This window comes from Zea mays, chromosome 10, assembly GCF_902167145.1.
Source record: "Zea mays cultivar B73 chromosome 10, Zm-B73-REFERENCE-NAM-5.0, whole genome shotgun sequence".
Classification (NCBI taxonomy): domain Eukaryota; kingdom Viridiplantae; phylum Streptophyta; class Magnoliopsida; order Poales; family Poaceae; genus Zea; species Zea mays.
Genome location: NC_050105.1, coordinates 37,862,164 through 37,884,522, shown reverse-complemented (window position 1 = coordinate 37,884,522; position 22,359 = coordinate 37,862,164). Strand labels below are relative to the sequence as shown.

General features: G+C 50.2%; 1 protein-coding gene across 1 annotated transcript; it reads right to left on the bottom strand.

Annotated features, from left to right (window-relative positions):
- Positions 1-19,338: 19,338 nt before the first annotated feature.
- Positions 19,339-20,610, bottom strand: LOC100217211 (uncharacterized). The gene is made up of 2 exons (NM_001143568.3): positions 20,249-20,610; positions 19,339-19,915 (listed from the first exon to the last, which is right to left on the bottom strand). Exons 1-2 carry the CDS (start codon positions 20,540-20,542, stop codon positions 19,535-19,537), a joined length of 675 nt encoding a protein of 224 aa, NP_001137040.1. The 5' UTR covers positions 20,543-20,610; the 3' UTR covers positions 19,339-19,534.
- Between the last annotated feature and the right edge of the window lie 1,749 nt (positions 20,611-22,359).

The window sequence follows — 22,359 nt, the reverse complement described above, 5'->3', positions numbered from 1 at the left end:
AGACCAACGAGGCCCTCGCCAAAGCGCAGGCTGCGCAGGCGGAAACCAATCTGGCACGGGCGGAGGGCAATCTTGCCAGGGAGCGCGCCGAGCAGCTGCAGGAGCGGCTCATCGCCCTGGAGAGCCACGTGGAGCGGGCCGAGGCCGCGGCGCGCGCGGAGGCCGAACGGACGCGCACAGAGCTCATGGATACATATCGTGAGCTGGGTGCGCGGACCGGCGACTTCGAGGTGCCGGACCGAGAGCCCGGACTTCGCTGTCTGGAATGGGTGCAGGAGGAGCTCCAGGCACTCCCCACCGTCGTGGAGGGGTTTACGTCGTACGCCTCCCTGGTCACCTGCGAGGGGGCGATGAACGCGCTCTCCCGCGAAGGGTGTCGGCACTTCGAGGTCTTCGACTAGGCCGATGAAGATTTTGAGCGAGATATCTATAAGGTTGAAGACCCCGTAGTGAAGGAATCCGCCGAGGCCATCTACGACCGGATGTGGGGTCCGCACGGTCGCGCGGTGGTCAGGGAGCGGGCCGAGACGGCGAGGGCTCAGGTAAAGTTTTCGATTGTTTGACGTTTGCTGGATGTGGGCTGTGCGTGTGCTTGCTGAATTTTGTGTGTTTTGTCTTAGGCGGCGCGTGGCGAGCGGGTGGACGACTTCGGGGCGTTGAACAGCGCGCTGCCTGACCCGGAGCCGATCCCGGCGGAGGTCGTGTCTGGGGTCGCCCTGGAGCCAACCCCGGAGACTGCGGAAGGCGCACCGGATGCCCCCGCATCCGCTGCGGCCGGTGAAGACCTGCCCCCAAAGGTGGTCGAAGGCGCGCCAGATGTCCCCGCGGCTGCTGCGCCGAGTGCTGAAGGTCCCGCAATGGTGGCGGCGGAAACAACGGCGGAAGCAACTGCGGAGCGAGCGGCGGAGGCTCCCGCAACGTCAGGGCCTTCGCAGCTGGCGTAGTGGGTGTAGAGGGTTGGGGAATTTTGGATATGTTGCTGAATTTTGGTTGCTGCGCAGGTTCAAGATTTTGGGCCTGCGCACGCAACCGCTACTACTAAATTTTTGGTCGCTTCGACCGCGGAAGGTGGTAATGAATGTGGTGGATCTGCATCTGAGTTTTTTGATTTTGCTGACTCTGGGAGCTCGGTTGAGTGGACTGAGGAGTCGTCGGAGGAGGACTTGGACTACTTTGCGGCCTTGGATGTGGCTGCGGCGGAGGCCTCGCCACACGCCGCGGACGCACAAGATGTGCCAGGTCCTAGCACCGGGCGCCGACGACGAAGGGCGGTTGCGAAGCGTAGAGTTGGTGGGGAGGAGGGGGCTCGGCTTCGTGTGAGTAGGGCTGGTCGGCAGGAACTGTTGTCTTTGCCGGCCGCCGCGAGTACAGGTGAAGGGGAACTGCGAAGTCTTTTTGCGGGTGAGGAGCTTAGGATAATGTTATTTAATTATAGGGAGATGGGAATTAGTCCTAAGGTTGAGCCGATGTAGAATGTGGCGCCCTCGCTTGTATATATGTAAAGTTTTGTATGATAAAGTTGTGTGCCCTCGCTTGTCTGTGCCTGCGAAGGCGTTGTGTACTTTGTCTGGTGTGTTTTGTTATGTTGTACTGGTGCGATTATAGTCGGTCTTGGTGCGGGCGGTTCGATATCGTCGTTTCTGCTTTTGTTGTGCCAGTCCGGTTGCACCCTTAGGTGTCTTCTGCACAGATAGTCTTCGCGGTAGACTTCGGTTTTTCGCACTTGTTGTGCTAGTCCGGCTGCACCCTTAGGCGACTTCTGCGCGGATAGTCCTCGCGGTGGACTTCGGTTTTTTCGCACTTGTTGTGCTAGTCCGGCTGCACCCTTAGGCGACTTCTGCGCGGATAGTCCTCGCGGTGGACTTCGGTTTTTTCGCACTTGTTGTGCTAGTCCGGCTGCACCCTTAGGCGACTTCTGCGCGGATAGTCCTCGCGGTGGACTTCGGTTTTTTCGCACTTGTTGTGCTAGTCCGGCTGCACCCTTAGGCGACTTCTGCGCGGATTTGTCGCACGCGATGGTGGCTGGCGCTTAGCCTCGCGGTGGACTCTTTTTTCGCACTTGTTGTGCTAGTCCGGCTGCACCCTTAGGCGACTTCTGCGCGGATTTGTCGCACGCGAGGGTGGCTGGCGCTTAGCCTCGCGGTGACCTCGAATTGGTCGAATGTCGAAGACCGTCGTCGCGGTCTTTTTTTGACGCATGTTTTTGCGGGGGATTTTTCACACATATATTACATGGCTCCGCCTCGTTAAAAACCTCACCCCCCGGGAGGAAAAGAGTGCGGGCCGGTACAAGATTGTTTTTTGGCGAATTACAAGGGCGAAATCAGCCCTGATGAGTCAAACAAAAAATTTGCGGAGGTTGTCGATGTTCCAGGAGTGCTCCAGGTCCTCGCCGTTTGGCGTTGTGAGCCTGTAAGCGCTGGGGGAAGCTTTTGTCTTGACTATAAAGGGGCCCTCCCACTTGGGCTCCAGCTTGCCCTTGGACTCCGTCCGAGCTGCTCGGACGAGTATGAGGTCCCCTTCGCTGAACTCCCTCGGGATGACTGTGTGGTCGCGCCATGCTTTGGTCTGGGCTTGGTATTTGTTTAGGGCCTGTAGGGCGAAGACTCGGTCTCCGTCAATGAGATCCTTTGAAGTTGGCTCGTCCACGTCGGGGACGGCTGACGGAACTGTTCGCGGGGACCCATGCTTTATTTCTTGCGGGGTCATGGCATCCGATCCATATAGAAGGCGGAAGGGAGTAAACCCAGTTGCTCTGCACTCAGTCGTGTTTAGTGCCCAGACTGCCTCAGGTAACAAATCGAGTCCATCTGCCCTTTTTCATCAAGGAGCATCTTCTTGACAGCTGTGAAGATTTTCCCATTAGCGCGTTCCACGACCCCGTTGGACTGCGGATGATAAACTGAAGCGAAGGCAAGCTTGGTGCCGATGGAGAAACAAAAATCCTTGAAGTCTTGGTTGTCAAACTGCTTGTCGTTGTCAACTGTTAGTTCGGACGGTACTCCGAAGCGGCAAACAATGTTTTGCCAGAAGAATTTTTGGGCAGTCTTTGACGTTATTGTAGATACAGCCCTCGCTTCGATCCATTTGGTGAAGTATTCGACGGCGACGAAGGCGAATTTAAGGTTCCCCTGAGCGGTGGGCAGGGGCCCGACAATGTCCAGGCCCCAGCGCTGGAGAGGCCATGTATGGGCGATCAGCTTTGTATACTGTGAGGGGCTGCCTGACCGAGGAGAAAATTTCTGGCAGGCTTCGTAGGACCTTGAGACCCGATTTGTGGCGCAGATCATTGCGGGCCAGTAAAAACCCTGGCAGATCACTTTGGCAGCTAGGGCCCTTGGCCCTGCGTGTGAGCCGCACGTGCCACTGTGGACTTCACGTAGGATCTGCATGCCTTCGGTTTCGGTGACGCACTTAAGCATTGGCTGACTGACCCCTTTCTTGTAGAGTTGGCCTTCAATCAGTGCGAAGTCCCGGCTTCGATGTCTGAGGCGCTTGGCCTCGCTGACGTCGGTTGGATGGTAGTACCCCTGCAGGAACAGGGTTATTGGTGCCCGCCAGTCCTCGGTCATGATTAGGTTGACTATGCGGTGGCCCTTGCTATCATTAGTTATTTGGAGCCCTTCGGGGCTCCGGACGGCTGGCGTGCCGATGATATGAAAGAACACGTCGGAGGGCAGGGACTCCCCCCTGGCGGCGGCCTTGGCCAATGCGTCGGCCTCCTCGTTCTTGGCCCTATCCACATGCTGCAAGGTGAACCCCTTGAATTGTCTCTCGAGACTTCGGATGGCCGCGAGGTATTGCATAAGTGCGGGGTCCTTTGCTGCGTAGTCTTTCTCGATCTGGCCGGCAACTATCTTGGAGTCTGTTTTGATGATACAGGTGGTGACTCTGAGGGCCCTTAGCTTGCGGAGGCCAAGGATGACTGCTTCATATTCTGCTATATTGTTTGTGCATCTGTCGGATTCTAGAGCGAAGCTGAGGCGTGCTGCGTATCTGTGCTTGACCCCGGCTGGTGAGGTGACGACTGCAGCGACGCCTGCCCCCGCGTGGCACCATGCGCCGTCGCAATGGATAGTCCAAACCTTCTCTGTGGACGGGTCTGGTTGCGTTATTGGCCCAGTCCAGTCGACGATGAAGTCTGCCAGGACTTGTGACTTGATGGCTGTCCTGGGCTCGAAGCTGATGTGGTAGCCGGATAACTCGGCTGCCCACTTGGCAATCCTCACCGATGCCTCCGGGTTTCTGAATAATTCGCCGAGTCCCCTGTCGGAGGTGACTCGGACCTTGAATGCCTCAAAGTAGTGGCGCAGTTTGCGCGAAGACATAATGACTGCGTAAGCAATCTTCTCCAGCTCTGTCATGTTGCACTTGGACGGTGTCAGTACCTCGGAGACATAGTAAACAGGGCACTGCCTGACCACGCTGTCAACTGTCTGCTCCTGCACTAGTGCCGCGCTGACAGCGTGCGGCGAAGCCGCGACGTAGAGCAATAGGGGGAGCGAGGAGTCGGGGCTTGTGAGGATGGCCAGCTCCGACAGGTATTATTTTAGTGAGGCGAAGCCGCTGCCTGCTCCGGTCCCCAGGCGAAGTCCTTTGCACCGCGGAGTGTTTTGAGGAAGGGGAGACTTCGCTCGGCGGACCTGGAGATGAATCTGTTGAGAGCGGCCAATCTGCCTGTCAGACGCTGGACGTCCCTGACGGACTGCGGAGGCGACATGTCTACGATGGCCTGGATCTTGGTAGGGTTGGCCTCGATGCCGCGGCGTGATACCAGGTAGCCCAATATTTTGCCCTGGCGAACGCCGAAGACGCACTTTTCCGGGTTTAGGCAGAGTCGTGCGTCTCGCATGTTCGCGAATGTCTCGGCGAGGTCGGCGAGATGGTCCTCCTTGTTCTTGCTGGCGACGACGATGTCGTCCACATACGTAAATATATTTCTACCAACCTGCCCTTCGAGTACTGTTTTAGTGAGTCTGGAGAAGGTGGACTCGGCGTTCTTGAGTCCCTCCGGCATTCTGATGAAACAATATGTGCCGAAGGGTGTTATAAAGCTGGTGCTAGCCTTGTCTTCCTCCTTCATGTATATCTGGTGGTAACCGGAGAAGCAGTCGAGGAGTGACATGACCTCGCATCCGGCCGCGCTATCGACTATTTTGTCGATCCGCGGCAACGGGAAATTGTCCTTTGGGCAGGCCTTGTTGAGACTGGTGAAATCTATGCACATTCGCCATTTCCCGCTTTTTTCTGCACCATTACAACATTGGAGAGCCAGGTGGGGTAAGCCACTGGCTCGATGAATTTAGCCTCTAGGAGGCGGTGCACCTCCGCCTTGGCAGCCTCTGTCTTTTCGTCGGACATTTTGCGAAGCCTCTGCTTTTTTGGTCGTACCGAAGGGTCAATTCCCAGGCTGTGCTCAATTATGGATCGGCTGACTCCGACCAGGTCGAGGGCGGACCAGGCGAAGACATCTTTATTCTTGGACAGGCAGCAGAGGAGTCTCTCTTCTTCATGCGAAGTGAGGTCTTCGCTGATAGTGACTGTCTGCTTGGGTGTGGCCTGATCGAGGGGGACAGTCTTGGTCCCGTCTTGGCTCTGCAGCTGTGCCTTGTCGTGCTGTTTATCGGTTGGGCTGGCGGGCGCAGGGACCTCGCGCTGGGCCGTGAGGCAGTGCACGTTCCTCTGACCGGGCACGAAGTCCCGCTCTATGTTGCGCGCCGTCTGCTGGTTGCCGTAGACCGTAATGGCGCCTAGCGGACCTGGTATCTTCATACATAGGTACAGTCCGTGGATGGCGGCTTCGAACTTATTGATGGAGCCCCGGCCCATGATGGCGTTGTATGGATATACCATATCCACGATATCGAAAGTTACTTGCTCACTTCGGGCATTGGGTGCTACACCGAAGGAGAGGGGCAACTCTATTTTGCCGACGGGAAATGTGCCCTTGCCGCCGAAGCCATACAACGGGTTGTCCGAAGGCTTGAGCAGGCTGTGGCTTATACCCATGCGGTCGAAGGCGTGGAGGAAGATGATGTCCGCCTGACTGCCATTGTCGACTAGGACTTTGTGTAGGTCCCAGCCTGCCACACTGCAGTTGATAACCATAGCGTCGATGTGGGGGGCGCTGCGCAGGTCGACGTCTCGTGCGTCGAAGGTTAGCGGTATGTGGGACCACTTTGTCTGCACAACTGGGCCAGTGACGGCGACATGGTTGATGCTGCGGTAGTGGTCCCGCTTCTGCCGCTTGGTGTCGAAGTCAGTGTTGGACCCCCCAGTTATCATGTGAATGACTCCGCGATATGGTGGATCGGCGAAGTCTTCCTGCTTTGGGGCGTGGGCGATGTTTTGATGCTGCTGGTGTGGTGGTGGGGGCGGAGGAGGTACGATTTGTACTTCCTGATGGTGTTGGTAAGCGTGGTGCGGTGGATGCGGGGCGGGAGCGTGGATATATGGTGGAGAGGGTTGCTGGTAATTGTGCGCGACAATTCTGGGGTTGTCGGCTGGCTGCGCCCGTGCCATTCTGTCTCTGGTGGCCTTCGTTTCGGGGCAGTCTTTGGTTTGGTGGGCGCAGTCTTCGCCATGGAAAAGGCAGTAGAATCGGCGCGGCGGCTGCGCACGCCCTCGGCCCCTACCGCGAGTTCCATTTCCGCGGCCCTGGGGGGATATTCCTGGCGACGAGGGGGGTCAGCAGCGGGATGCTGGTTGGCGATGTTGTGCACTTGCTGCTGACTGCGGCCATCTCGACCGGAGTCTGGCTGCGGAGTCCTCGTCCACGTGCGGCTGGACTGCGGGGCATCTTTGGGTTTTCGCTGTGACTCAACTTTGCGCTGGTGGAGCTCTTCGGACTTGGAATATTTTTCAAAGAGCTGATATAGCTCCTGGAGGTTCTTAGGCGGATCTCTGATACAGTGGCTGTAGAGGACGCCGGCGCGAAGGCCACTGATGGCGTAGTGGATAGCGATCTGATCATCAACGGAGGGCAGCTGTGACTTGAGTGTTAAAAATTTGCGGTAATACTCCCGCAGAGTCTCCTTTTCCAGCTGCTTGCAGAGCGAGAGCTCGGCCAAGGCGTCGGTGTCTGGGCGGTACCCTTGGAAGTTGAGCAGGAACTTGTCCCTGAGACTTCTCCAGGAATCAATGGACAGCGGAGGCAATCTGGTGAACCAGGTGAGAGCTGGGCCCTCTAGGGCGATGATGAAAGACTTCGCCATTGTGGCGTTGTCCCCTCCGGCGGATGCAACGGCGACCTGATAACTCATTATGTATTGCGCCAGGTCGGTGCTGCCGTTGTACTTGGGGTAGGTCCCTGCTCGGAAGTTAGCTGGCCAAGGCGTCACTTGCAGGTGTGGCGCCAGGGGACTTCGCTCGTCGAGGTAGTTGACCCCTTGGAATGGCGCGGCGTGCTGGAAGGTGTAGTCGCGCTGGGGGAAACGCGGGTCTTCCGGTTGTGCTCGGTGTTGCAGGGGTGGGCCATGCTAGAGGCCGAGGTGGCCCTCGCGTGTGTCTTCCAGTTGTGTGCGCTGCTGGAGGGGTGGCCCTTGCTGCAGGCCAAGGTGGCCTTCGCGCTGCATCAGCGCGATCTCGCGCTCGAGGTCTTGGGCCTTCTTCTCTTCGTCGCGTATCATTTGCCGCACTTTGGCTAGTGCGAACACACGCTGGCGCTTGGCCTCCAGTATCTCTTTCTGCCTCTGGAGATTGCGGTTCTTGAGGCGCAGGGCGCGCAGGTGTAGCTGATCTTCCGCTGAGACGCCGAGGACTTCGCCATCCTCGGTGAGGTCCGCGCCTTCTAGTGGGGCGAAGTCTAGGGGTGGCTGCGATTGTCCTTCAGGGCCGCAGGTGCGGAAAGTGTCGTCTTCGCAGGTGTGGGGAACATTGTCTTCAGTGGCCTCTTGGTGGGTGGATTGGGTGAGGGCGAGGGCTTTGCCCTTTCTTGCGGCGAGCAGTGCTGCCTTCGCAGCCTCGTCAGCCTTCGGGTTAGCTCTCTTGGGTGCCATCGCGGGTGGTTTTATCGTAGCACGAACGGTGGGCGCCAAATGTTGGAACTTGCTCTCAGTCGCAAGGAGGCCAACAAGGGTGAACAGTGATGACAACAGGGTTACGTGCTAGAAAGCGATAGCTCTGTTGATCTGGCCTCTCACGGGCACTGTGCAGGGGTATTTATAGGTACCTGAGCGCCCAGCGCCTTGTGCTAAGGACGCATGTGCCCTCAACTACCTAGGTTATCCCCAGAATATTCCCATAAAGCGGGGTTACAGACTGTAATTACAGGGATGCCTTTACAAATTAGGCCCGTAACGCACGGCGGCCACGCAGGGCCCGTTACAATGGGCCGGATCGCACGTGGGCCTCTGAGCTAGACAAGGCCGCACTGTGGGATGACTTCGTCGCTGGTCTTCGTCTGGTGCCGATCAAGCGATGGGTGTCCCTGCCTGTTTTGTCTGTTAGACCAGTGGCTGCAGCGAAGACTTCGAGCGAAGGGTGGCGTCTTTGCCTTCGCCCAAACAATGAACGTGAAAGAACCCATGTTCTGCCAAATGTTATGGACGAGGAAGATGCAGAGTTGTTAGAGGCAATGTTGCGTCGTCATACAGATCCATCGATGTTCTTCATGAAAGGTATGGAGTCCCTAAAGAAGGCAGCAGAAGAGCCTTTGTACGACAAGTCTCAGGGCTGTACCAAAGAGTTCACGACGCTCCGGTCTGTGTTAAAGCTGTTGATGTTAAAAGCTAGATATGATCTGTCTGATGCTGGCTTCGATGCGTTCTTGAGTATTGTCGCAGACATGCTTCCAAAGGAGAACAAAGTGCCTGCTAACACGTACTATGCAAAGAAACTAATCAGTCCACTCACTATGGGCGTGGAGAAGAACCACGCGTGTAGAAATCATTGTATCCTTTATCGAGGTGATGATTATAAAGACTTGGAGAGCTGCCCAAAGTGTGGTGCAGGTAGGTACAAGACGAATAAAGACTATCGAGAGGAAGAGTGTGTTGCATCTATGTCTAAAGGGAAGAAGCGAAAGAAAGCCAAAAAGAAGACTTCAAAATCCACGAGCAAAGAAAAAGAAGAAGTAGACTATTATGCGCTCAAAAAGATTCCTGCTTTGGTGATGTGGTACCTCCCCGTCGTCGATCGATTGAGGTGTTTGTTCGCTAACCCTAAGGATGACAAACTTATGAGCTGGCATGCTTCTGATGAGCATAAAAACGATGGGAAGCTTCGACATCCAGCCGATGGGAAGTAGTGGCAAGATTTCAATGAGAACCACCGAGACTTTGCCGATGAACCAAGAAATGTTAGGTTCGCACTGAGTACTGATGGAATGAATCCATTTGCTGAAAGGAGCAGCAAGCATAGCACATGGCCAGTGATCCTCACCATATACAACCTTCCTCCATGGTTGATGCAGAAACGGAAGTACATTTTGCTAACCATCCTTATTTCTGGACCTACACAACCTGGACTTGATATGGATGTATTTTTAGAGCCCTTAATGGAGGATATGAAAATATTGTGGGTAACGGGTGTTCAAATGTTGGATGAGTATCGTAAAGATTCATTCAAGCTGAGAGCAATTATTTTTGTTACGATCAACGATTACCCTGCACTCTTCACATTATCAGGCCAGTTTAAGGGAAAGGTTGGCTGCACAGTATGCATTGATGGAACTGCTTACGTGTCCCTTACTGCATCTAAGAAGATAGTGTACATGAGGCACAGACGCTTTTTATTGGAAGGACATAGGTACCACATGCGAAAGATGGATAAGTACTTTGACAATAATGGTGAACTACATTCTACTGCTCCATCGGGTAACAATAGAGGTCATAGAGTTTTTGAAATAGTCAGGAATATCAAGTTTGTTTTCGGGAAGAAGACAAAAGATGGAAAAACAAGGAAGGATGCCAAACCAGCTCTGGGGGCTATATTCAAGAAAAAGTCTATTTTCTTCGAGTACTTGCCTTACTAGAAAGAGTTAGATGTGTGGCATGCGATCGATGGTATGCACGTTCATAAGAACGTGTTTGAAAGCATAATTGGCACCTTGCTAGACATAAAGGGCAAAACAAAAGAAGGGCTCAATTCACGCATGGACTTGGTAAATTTAGGCATAAAAAAGGAACTACATCCTTTTCTTCAAGAAAATGGGAAGTACCATCTCCCAGCAGCAAGCTACAATCTCAATGTAGATGAGAAACATGCGATGTGTGTTTGGCTTAAGAATTTGAAAGTCCCATCCGGGTTCTGCTCTAGCATACGGAGTATTGTGTCAATGAAAGACCTAATAGTCACCAACTACAACTCACATGATTGTCATGTCATGCTGACTACATTCCTACCTATTGCCATCAGGGCTATAAATCCTTTGTTTTTAAAGATGGCAATCACACGGTTGTGCTACTTTTTCAACAGAATTTCACAAAAGGTAATTGACCGTGATGAGTTGGCATCTCTTCAGGAATTCGCAGTGGAGACAATATCACAGTTTGAGATGTGTTTCCCTCCATCGTTCTTTGATATTATGGTGCACCTTGTGGTGCACTTGGTGCCACAAATAGAGGTATTGGGTCCTATGTACTTGCATGAAATGTGGACGTATGAGCATTTCATGTCAATACTGAATGGCTATGTATCAACCCGTACTCGTCCCGAGGCATCCATAATAGAAGGGTACTGTACCGAAGAGGCCATTGAGTCCGGAGGTCCATTCTGCAATAGTATCCTAAAAGACCAGGTTGCAATAGGTTTGCCTCCGTCACGACACGAGGGTAGATTGTATGGAAGCGGGAGGATGGGACAAAAATCTTTTATCCCACCAGATTACAATACAGTACTTGAGGCACATTACAGCATCCTACATCAACTAGCGATAATAGAGCCATTTATCCAACAACACATCAATGAGCTTCACAAGCAAAATCCTGGGCATACGGCTGATTGGGTAATGAAGCAACATAAGCAGCGGTTCAACACATGGCTAATGGTGAAGGACATTCCACGTGGAGAAATAATAGAAGAACAAACCATCAAGGGGTTGGCATCTAGACCATCACGCCAGGTCACAACATGGCAAACCTATGACATTAGTGGATTCACATTTTGTACCAAGTCCAAGGAAAAAAAGAGCATGTCACAAAACAGTGGTGTTTGATGCGAGGCCATAGATGATGAAACTGGTGAGATTATTACATATTTTGGCTTTATTGAGGACATATGGGAACTAGACTATGGTACATTTCAGATCTCGGTTTTCTGATGTCAATGGGTTGAAGACAAACATGTCACGATAGACAACTATGGGGTCAGAGTTCTTGATCTAAGTAAGGTAGGTTACAAAGATGACCCATGGATCCTTGCTAATCGTGCTGCACAGGTCTTCTATGCTGAACAGATCATTTCTAACAATGAGAAGAAAAGCACTGACAAACCGAAGCATGTAGTTTTTCCTGGAAAACAACAAACTATAGGAGTTGATGGTGTATCTGATTTAAAGGATTTTAACCAGTTCAACGACATGTCTCTTTTCATAGACCATCCAACCAAGATAAGGAACGTTGAGTGAAGCATCCCACGCAATTCGATGCCCTGGGTACGCCACGATGGACAAGGCAGAACAATAGCTCCCTAGATTATATAGTTGTCATGTAATTGATTATTGTTAGGACATGTCATGTAATTGATTATTGTTAGCGACAAACCGAAGCATGTAATTTTACACGACTTTCTAGTGACTTTCTAGAGAGGAGAGGGAGAGGGAGAGAGAGCTATTGTTTCTAGCGACAAACCGAAGCTGTGAAAGAACTTGGAAAGATGTTTACCAGATCTAATACTTATGAAAGAACTTCACACCAATGGTGACGAGAGTCGCGAAGCCAGGAGACGACGTAGTATTTAAACACTGCAAGAACGGGCATTCTAGTGACTTTCTAGAGAGGAGAGAGAGAGGAGAGAGAGAGCTATTGTTGCCTCTTCCTCATCCTCCAACCCCGCCTCTTCCTCATCCTCCACCACCACCTTAGCTTTCTTTGGAGTGCCGCCGTCAGAGGAAGCCGTGGTATTTTTCCCAGTCATGGTTTATCACCTAGAACGCGAGGTAAAATAAAAGCAGTGAGGACTATTCAACTAATATATATATATATATATCAGGCAGTAAGAAATAAGCATCTTCAAAGAACATGCTGTGAAAGAACTTGGAAAGATATGTTTACCAGATCTGATACTTGTGAAAGAACTTCACACCAATGGTGACGAGAGACGCGAAGCCAGGAGACGACGTAGTATTTAAACACTGCAAGAACGGGCATTCTAGTGACTTTCTAGAGAGGAGAGAGAGAGTAGAGAGAGAGGGAGAGAGAAGAGAGAGATAGGAGAAAGAGAGAAGAGAGAAAGGAGAGGAGGAGAGAGAGGGAGAGATAGAGGAGGGAGAGAGAGGGAAGAGAGAGGAGGGAGAGAGGAGAGAGAGGAGGGAGAGAGAGGGAAGAGAGAGGAGGGAGAGAGAGGAGGGAGAGGGGAGAGAGGAGCTAGGGAGAGGAGAGAGAGGAGAGAGAGAGGAGAGAGAGGAGAGGAGAGAGAGAGAGGAGAGAGAGCAGGGAGAGAGAGAAGTAATATATAAATATATATTATGTATACTAAATATATATATTTATATATTTAATATGTATAAAAATTTATATACTTAATATATGAATATATCATAAAAAATAATATACTAAAAATATTACTACTGGCGGTTCACAACGAAAACCGCCAGTAGAAATGGCCTCCACAGTTTGTGGAAGGCATTTCTACTGGCGGTTCTCGATGACAACCGCCAGTAGAAATGGCCTCCACAGTCTGTGGAAGGCATTTCTACTGGCGGTTCTCAATGACAACCGCCAATAGAAACATCTCCTATATAAAGGAGCGCGCGCGGGGCCGAAAATTTCGCTAAGTCTTTGGCGCCCAGCCTTTTACACTTCCCGTCGTTAGGCTGCTGAAAATTCGCCCCGACGATCTTCTCCGCCGTGCGCCGCCGTCGTTCCCGCGCCGTAGGTACGTTCCCCTCTCTCTCTCTCTCCCTTCTTTGACTTCGATCGCTCGGGCACGCCGCCGCCGTCGTGCACGCGCCGTGGCGCGTGTAAACCCTAGGGCGCGCGTCTCTGCAGATAGTGAGAGAGAGGGAGAGGAGAGGAGAGAGGGAGAGGGAAGAGAGAGGAGGGAGAGGGAAGAGAGTGGAGAGGAGAGAGGGAAAGGGAAGAGAGAGGAAAGAGAGTGGAGGGAGGGAGCGAGAGAGGAGAGAGGGAGAGGGAAGAGAGAGGAGGGAGAGGGAAGAGAGAGGAGGGAGAGGGAAGAGAGAGGGAAAGGGAAGAGAGAGGAAAGAGAGTGGAGGGAGGGAGAGAGAGAGAGAGAAGAGAGAAGAGGGAGAGAGGGAATGTATTACTGTACACCGAACGACATTTCCTCAATTTGTTTACTTAGTTGCCACTCGCACAAATGAGAAGCATGCATACAACGCCATTTCCTCTGCCATAGTTACCGTGTTACCGTGGTCATAATCGCAAGAGAGACATGAATGACAGTTGTGATTAGAATTAGCACATGATATCTGATATGGTTTTTTAGTGAGACGCGGAAAAAAGACTAAGTAAAGATATGCGAACGGGTGAGAAGGAGGACACAGAGAGTAGCGGGCGAGCCTAGTTGGCACCCCTTCCCTTCACACAGCATGTGGGCTGCACATCAAGCGGCTGCCTACGACTCTCCATCTCTCTCTCTCTCTCTACATCCTATATGACTCCTCCTATACGTTCTATACGACTCTCCATCTCTCCCTCTCTACGTCCTATACGACTCCTCTCTCCCTCTCTATACGTTCTATACGACTCTCCCTCTCTCCCTACGTTCTATACGACTCTCCCTCTCTCCCTCTCTATACGTTCTATACGACTCTCCATCTCTCTCTACGTTCTATACGACTCTCCCTCTCTCCCTCTCTATACGTTCTATACGACTCTCCCTCTCTCCCTCTCTATACGTTCTATACGACTCTCCATCTCTCTCTCTAGGTCCTATACGACTCTCCCTCTCTATACGTAACTCGATAATATCCGTATCACAATATTAGGGGTTAGGGTTAGGGCTTAGGGTTAGTGTTAGTGGTTAAGGGTTAGGGTATTTGTTAATATGAATTTAATATGTGTTAATATGTGTTAATATGTGTTAATATGTGTTAATATGTATTAATATGTATTTGTATATATATAGCTCAATGAGTTCTCTAATCAAGGACCAAGGATTAGGGCCCGACCACATGGACAAGAGTGTTGCTCAAGAACAATCCAGCAGTGAAGGATATGAAACGCCTAGCGACCCTTTTCCTACCACTAGCATAGATAGGGCCGCTGCGTGAGTTGCAATGTGACCCTACTTATGATCCACAAGACCATGAGGTAAATTACATATGCTTAATTTCGTGTGTGTACCTAATTAATTAGCTGATTTCACAATGTCTATTACACATGCATGATTTCTTCTGCATTTTATTACATGAATAGGAGGTCTTGTCTCAATTTCGTGCGATGCTCGAAAAAGCTGCGGCACGATACCAAGACGCACCGGAACCGACCCAAGACGCACCGGAACCGACCCAAGGCACACCGGAATCGACCGAGACAACCACCGAGAGGTCAAGGAAAATGAAGCAGAGCAATCGGAACAGAGGTGACAGGGGGCTAAACAAGTTTCCTGACAAGACATATAAAATCACAGACGTGAGCCCGAATGGTCAACCCCTAGCTCTAGAAGAGGCACTGCCTAAGTTCCGGAATGCACTTGGGTTCTTAGTTAGAGATAATCTTGACATCACAATCCGACAGTGGAGAGATGTATCAGATGATGTCAAGAATCAAATGTGGAATAAGCTAATAACGAGGTTCGTTTTGCCTCAGGGTTCAGAAGAACTCGTGAAAAAATACACGATGAAGCAGTTTGCAATCAATTTCTGAAACTGGAGGTCTGAGATGAATACAAAGTTTGCAAAGAAAGACCTAGACCCGACGAAAAAAGTATAAAATCTCAGTAGGTCAGTGGGCAGTATTTCTAGAGCAGAGGAGCAGCCCTGATTTCATATCGCTAAGTGAGGCAAATTCGGAACTATCAAAGAAGAACAAATACCACCACCACCTTGCCATAGGTGGTTACAAGCGTCAGGTTCCTAAATGGAGACAAGAAGACGCCGAGAAGAAGGCTGCAGGGTTGCCGACGCTGTCCGAGCAACTTGGTGAAAGGACAGCTAATTGGATCCATGGTAGAAAACTAAGGGAAACTGAGTCTGGTGTATCTTTTGATGATCCCACTGTCGAAGAAGCAGCAAAAAACATATATGCAATTGCAGCTAAGCAGAGCCAAGGAACATTTAAGCCGCAAAGGGAGAGAGACATTCTAACGGCTGGTCTCGGTAACCCTGAGCATCCTGGTTGTGTACGAGGATTCTCATCTAAGGAAGGATGGAAGGAAGGATTCGGACCACAATGGGAAGGTCTGTACAAGAAACGTGATCGATACATGGAAGAGATGGCGAATTATTTTAAGGAGGAGGCCAAGAAAGAGTTCAAAGGCCTGATGTCTGAAATGTTATCGAATCCTCCTCCAGAATTGATGCAGCAATTGGCGATTGCGAGTGTGATGTCTGTTCAACAGATGACCACTCCACAGATGCAAATAATTCCAGCAGCTCAAACGCCGGCTTCCACCGAGGGTACGACCATCCCAAGCTCTGTCGCGTCAACGGGAAATAAGGTCTGCTATCCAGTTGATGACATCACAAGGCCTGTGGCATGCACACTAGTTATAAGATATGGTATTAACAATCAGCGTACAAAGAAAGTAGCCACAGTCCTTGCGATCATAGGACGCAAGTTCCATGGAAACGACATTCCAGAAGAATATTGCAGGGTAGAAGTGACTACAGTCGTCCAAGGATACGAGGACGACATGCTAGACATCCCTGGGCCCGAAGGTATCGAGACACTTGGACAAGCTATCAAGAATTTTATCCTTTGGCTCGAAGGGATGTCGAATTGGTTGATCCACCACGATAGCCGTCGTCGCAGGCCCAACCGTCTCCGCCTTCTCAAATTGTTGTTCCTATTGTACATCCATCATCACCTCCTCAAACTTCACATGCTGCTCCTCATCCTCTTTCTGACCCTCCTTCTCCTCATCCTCATGGTGGCCCACCGTCTCCGCCACATACATCGCCCTTCAGGGATCCACCTTCTCCACAGCCATCTCCACGACCATCAAATAAATCTAAAGTTTCTATACCAAAATTAGTGTCCCCGTTCGAGAAGAAAAAGAAGAGTAAATCCACTGCTGGCACAGCTCGTTTTTTGAAAGGGATTGGACGGAGCCTCACGTCAGACACTGTTGATTTGGCCGATCTCGAGGAGTCCGCAAAAAAGGCTGAGGCAATGGCCGCAAAGATAAAGAAGCCAACTAAGGCAGATTATAAAAACGTGCCTAAAAAATATGTGCCGGGCAGACCACTACTCACTTTTGAGAAACTAAGGAAGGTCCCGGCTAATATTAAAAGGTTGCATGATTGGTACATGCGGGCATCTTCAGTTGGCATCGACATCATCAGTGTTAATATACCAGCCCATGCTTTTATTGGTTCAAATCAAAAAGCCGTTGTTGCATTCGAGGACATGTGGTTAATGATGAACCTTCAGAGACTCAACGTGCAACTTGTAACCATATTTGCATTGTAAGTGTCACTCATACTCCACATATATGTGTTATTATTAGTGAGTTGTATAAATTTTCAATATCTGACATGCACGTGTGCGTTGCAGAATGCAACATGATCAACAGGAGATCCTTTATGGTACCAATCCCAATGCTAGTGCCAGTAAAAGGGTTGGGTATCTCAACCCAATAAAGATATGCAAGGATAACCACACTTTTAGAATCGGAAAAGGCAACGAAGCATTACAGGGACTAACAGACGAAGAAATTGAGGTACGTATCCAGGATCTAAAGAAGGATTTTGAAGCAAGATACACCACCTACATAGGACACGCAATGCTTCAATTTCAAGACAGGGAATCCATAGTGGCCTCGTACAACTTTAAGTAAGTGTGATTTTGCATAAATAAAATTAATAATTTCAATACACATGTATCACAAGTTTGATTCGTACAGGGACCACTGGATATGCTTCTTCATTTATCCTAAGGTTGGAAAGGTGTTGGTGCTCGACTCCTTGCACACCGAGCCTTCGGCCTATTCAAAATTCCTCGGTCTCTTAGAGCTGTAAGCCTTTTCTATGCATGCATACTTATATCGATGAGAATTGTAGAATAACATGGTGATTCTATTTGAGATCACAGGGCATTTAGGTTTTATAAACTACGAGGTGGAAAGTACGACACGTCCAAAAAAGGCGTGCCACTAGACATCCATTATAACTGGCCGGTAAGTATGTGAATTTATGAATACATATCATACATGTACGTACATAAGACAACATTGCAACTAAATAACCAATCTTCCGTTATGTAGTGCCACAAGCAACCACCCGGATCGGTCCTATGTGGGTTCTACGTGTGCGAGTTTATGAGAATGAACGGACGATACATCAGGAATCCTGGCAAGGTATTATTAGTAATAGTCACATATGTATTTATGTCATTAAAGATGCAAATGTGTTATTATTGAGTATAAATAGATGATGTTTATAAACTTCCTTTACAGCAATTTCAACAAGGAAGCCCGGAGAATTTGACTGAAGGTGCATTGTATGGCATAGTTGAGGACCTGTGCACATTCATATTGAAATAGGTCATTCCCGCAGAAGGGAAATATCACGATGCTTCCGGAACATTAGCTTTGCCAGAGTTTAGAATACTAACAGAAATTAGTAGACTATCTATCTCTTAGCCGAGATAGTTATTAGAGCTTAAGTGAAAACTTTGATGTATATAATGTGTGATGCATACATGGTTGTAAACAAGACTATGATATATATAAATGTATGATAGAATTTAATTCCATGTTACTTTTAATATCAATACTACATGTTTATCAATATATATGTTTGTGTGTGTAAATATATATAAATTCCAGTACTGATTGAAAATTTAAAAAAGGCGGGAAAACTTCCACTGGCGGCTAAATAAAACAAACCGCCAGTGAAAATAGCATTTCCACTGGTGGTTTTCTTAATAAAACCGCCAGTGGAAATGCTATTTTCACTGGCGGTTTCTTAAGAAAACCGCCAGTGGAAATGACGATTTCCACTGGCCCCTAGCACTGGCGGCACTGAAAAACGCTAGTGCAAACGTCTCTAAAACCGCTACTATAGAGCCTATGTGTACTAGTGAGCAAGAAGAAAGCAAACCCTAGCCGCCCCGCCCCTTTTATAGTGGACGTGCGTCTTCTCGGAAATGTCGCAGCCGCTCATCATCAAAAGGCGCACTCCTACATCACATCTGTAACATCACCAACAACAGTCACATTTTTTTAGGCAACAGTTCAATATCTGATTGAGGGCAGCGTTCGTCCACCTCTTCGAGAGGACTTCGGGATCATCTCAACATGTTGAACCCATCCATCGAGAGGCTTGTGCGGCCTGCATGGGCATGTTTATTTAGTTGCACACATTGCCAATGGAAAGCACATACATATCAGGTGGTAGAGATCAGCATGGGGAGGTGTTCCTTCTGCACTCTGCTAACTGCATGTTGTATTGGGTTGTGCTCTGTAGTAGCTTTGCGGCTTGCATCTGCATGTATGATTAACCATGCTCCATGCATCCTCTACCTTGCCCGCTGAGCCTGAGAGTCGGTCCCCAGCCAGCACTTGTAGCACTCATCAAGCTCTTTCTTACTCAAGTCAGTGCTTAATGCCATGTGTTTTTTTCGGGATATAAGACATGGGTCAGGGAATACTACGTACTATGTACGGACGCGCATGCTCCGATCACAGATCAAGTAGGTGCGGCATTCATTTCATATCGGGCGCCCAAATCTACCGCCCCGTCCCCAACAACAGTTTCAAGTTTGCATTAGTGATGGCAGTCAAAGGCCTTTATGGTTGCGGGCTGGTGGCGCTGAGGGGTGAAGAGCCGAGGAGGTGTGGCAACCACCGGCCTTCTTCATCAATGGGCAGGAACGTGAGAGGCATGCAGGAGGGACGATACATTCACTGTCTGATTGCCGCCTCAGTTTCATTGAAGCTTGCTGTTGCACTGCTTCAAGTACTATACCCAATCTCTCGCTAGCTACCACACCGGTGACCTGTCGCCATTACTAGTATTTATTAACTAACTGATTGACTGATTGCTCAATGCATTTATGCAGTTTAATTTGAGGCTGGCTTCACCATTTTGTATTTTGTCATGTCACCATGCATGCACGGTAGTTTCACATTTCCAATTTTCATTCGACCGCTCATGCATTACCCAGGTAATAGTAATACTAACCCATGCACCACTACTACGTAACTACGATTTCCTTTCTACAATCTGCTGCCGGTGAAGTGCATGTGCCTAATGGAGAAGGCTCAGGGTCTCCAGCGGCTTGACGGCGGCATCGATCCTCCAATGGGCCACCGCCGCAGGCGGCACAGCAGGTGCCAGAGGCTGCACGAACTTGCAGTTGGGGCAGGACGGGGAGGACTTGCACAGCATGACTAGGAGATGGCAGTTGGCGCACGGCACGGCCACCATGCTGCCTCCAGAGAACAAAGTGCCAGCGGGTTTCCTTGGCTCGTCCTCGTCGTCGGAAGCAGCGGCAGCAGCACCGTTGGCGGCACAGTTGTCGATGGCGGCAGCCGTGGAGATGTTGAGGTCCAGGTTCACGCTCTGCACCTGGGGTCTGACCCAGCTCTTCTTCAGCGTCTTCCGGTTGAGGTAATACATCCTCCCAGACTGCATGCATAAAAAAAACACAACACAGCTAGGATCAAAAGGCAGTACAGGTACACGATGATCCATTCATGTTTTTGGACCATGATCTAGCTCGTGAATCGTGGCTCCGATTTTAATGCAGGACACTTCAAGGAATAGGAATAGCTGTCCACTAGCAAAAGGCTTTCTGTCACTACTAATAGCTTTTGTAAACTACGTGTCGGCATATTAAATTCTCACATTATATGCACATGAAAACATTAGATGATTACTGTAGTTTATTGAACTAGAAGCAGAAGGAATAATAAAGAATTGAGATATAGCTGCCGTTCGAGAGAAATTAAAGGTACTCACTTGGAGGTCGAGGCACTGCTCCCAGTCGAGAGGCAGTGGGTCGTTGAGCTGGAGCTCCAGGCTCGCGGGCGGCTGCTGAGGCTCCTCCCAGCTGGCGGTGTAGTGCTTCCTCTTCTTCCGGGAGGTTCCGTCAGACTCGGACGAGGAGCTCTTGGCGGCCAGGTCACCGGCGGCGAAGCCCGGCCACACAGGGCCGAGCGACAGCTCCGGCTGCAGCTCCATTGTCTTGTGCAAGCTCAGGCACCGGGCGGCCTCCTGCTGGAGCTTCTTCACCCTGAGGTACTCGGTGTTCATGGTCGCGTGGCTGGCCGCTGGCACCAGCACCACACCACAGGTCTATTTATATATATGTGGTTCCAGACAGTACCGCTTGGTGTAGGAATAGCTCTTGACAACTGGGTGATGAGAGAAGGTACCGCTTGTTGGTGGTCGTCTTCTCTTCTCCTACGGATAGCACAGCACTGTGGTTTTGATTGATGGGGTCATGCTCATGCTGAGTTCATGCAGGGGAGGAAGGAGGCTTTGAATGGCCTTCATCCAGCCCGCATTAACGGGAGGGCAGGCCGGCATTGAAGGTGGCAAGTAGCTAGAGTGGCCTTAAATGTCGCAAATCTCTCCACCTCCACTCCATTTATTAATAGGCCTCTCTACATGCCCGGGCTGTACGTACACGTCATAATGCCAGCCCAGCCCAGCCCAGGAGAGCCACCACAAAATCTAGTACTACTGTCGCATGGCCTTGCTTGCCCTGCATGTAAGCTCTATGTAGGCTGGTAGGATTTGAAGCGCGTTCAGCGGCAGGAGCAGGTGCAGGTGCAGGTGCCTGGGCAGGGCAGCGGCTGTAACTGAGATGGTGTTGGTGGTTCGCCTGTTCAGAAGGTTGGCAGGAGCTGTAACTGAGGAGTAGTGGATCGGAGTTAAGGCGGTTAGGAGCTCTCCGGCGCCCCGTACGTGAAAAATAGGGGTCTCCAAGACGTGCACATCGCCGGAAGAGCATGGATGAGGAAGATACGTTGCCTGTTGAATTGAAGACGTACAGCCTTACACATTGTATGTGTATCAGACTCAGAATATATACACGTTGGCCTTGAACGGATTCACAAGTTGGGATCGACGACGCTTTACGTACTAACCATCTGTACATCGTCACTTCTTGTAGTATTATTGCCTGCGTGGCACTAATGTAATGGTAAGCAGTGTCCTAGCTATTCATGATAAACACTGCAACGCAATATCTGTGAGGCAGGAAACAACAGTGCACAGAATTTAGTGCACGCAGGGTAGCTCCGATAGACGAAGCCGGTGGTGCACGTCGGCCGGTTGGAAGAGAAGGACATCCGTATCCTCCATCTTCAACAGTACCGATACTGCTACTGCTGATCGTCTCCATCAGCGCTGCACAGGTCTGGAGGTAAGTAATGGCTATGCGTGTGAGCCTCAACAAGGTAGGAGTAGTAGATGCAACTAGCAGCTCGGTGGTTCATGGTCGGCCATGGACACCACTGGAGTGAAGGAGAAATCCACAAGGCAGAAGCACAGCAGAGAGAGAGAGAAGAGCCAGCGCGCGCTCTTCGCCGTGTCATATTAAATCACCCCTTGTACCCTCTGAACTTCATACTTGTGTACCTACGCCCATTAACTCCGCCGTTATTATGAACTGCTTGTGCTTGTGGGTGCGCATTCATGCCTTCTATTCAAGTACTAGGTGTAGGAGTATTGATTTATCTCTTCAACCCCCGGTCCAAATTGATTTCGTTCCCATACTAAAAAAACTATAGAAACAGCTCCGTGGAGTAAATAGCTAGGACAAGACATTAGCAGAGAATAAATATTAGGCTTGTTTTTGTTGGCCCATGTACTCTCCATGTTCACCAGTGCCAACCATAGCAATAAATGCCTCCGTCTCCATGGTTGTTGGGACCGTGTATGAACCAACTCATGTTTTAACATCTTTCTCCTATTGATTTGGTTTCGCCCTTCTCTTCATTTGATTTGACTTTGTCTTTTCTCTTCCACTATAGATTTTTTTAGTGTGGGTTCCATAAGGTTGGATCCAATGTGGTCTATACTGCCTATTGACATAGCCCGGACGGTGGTCGTGTATCGACTGT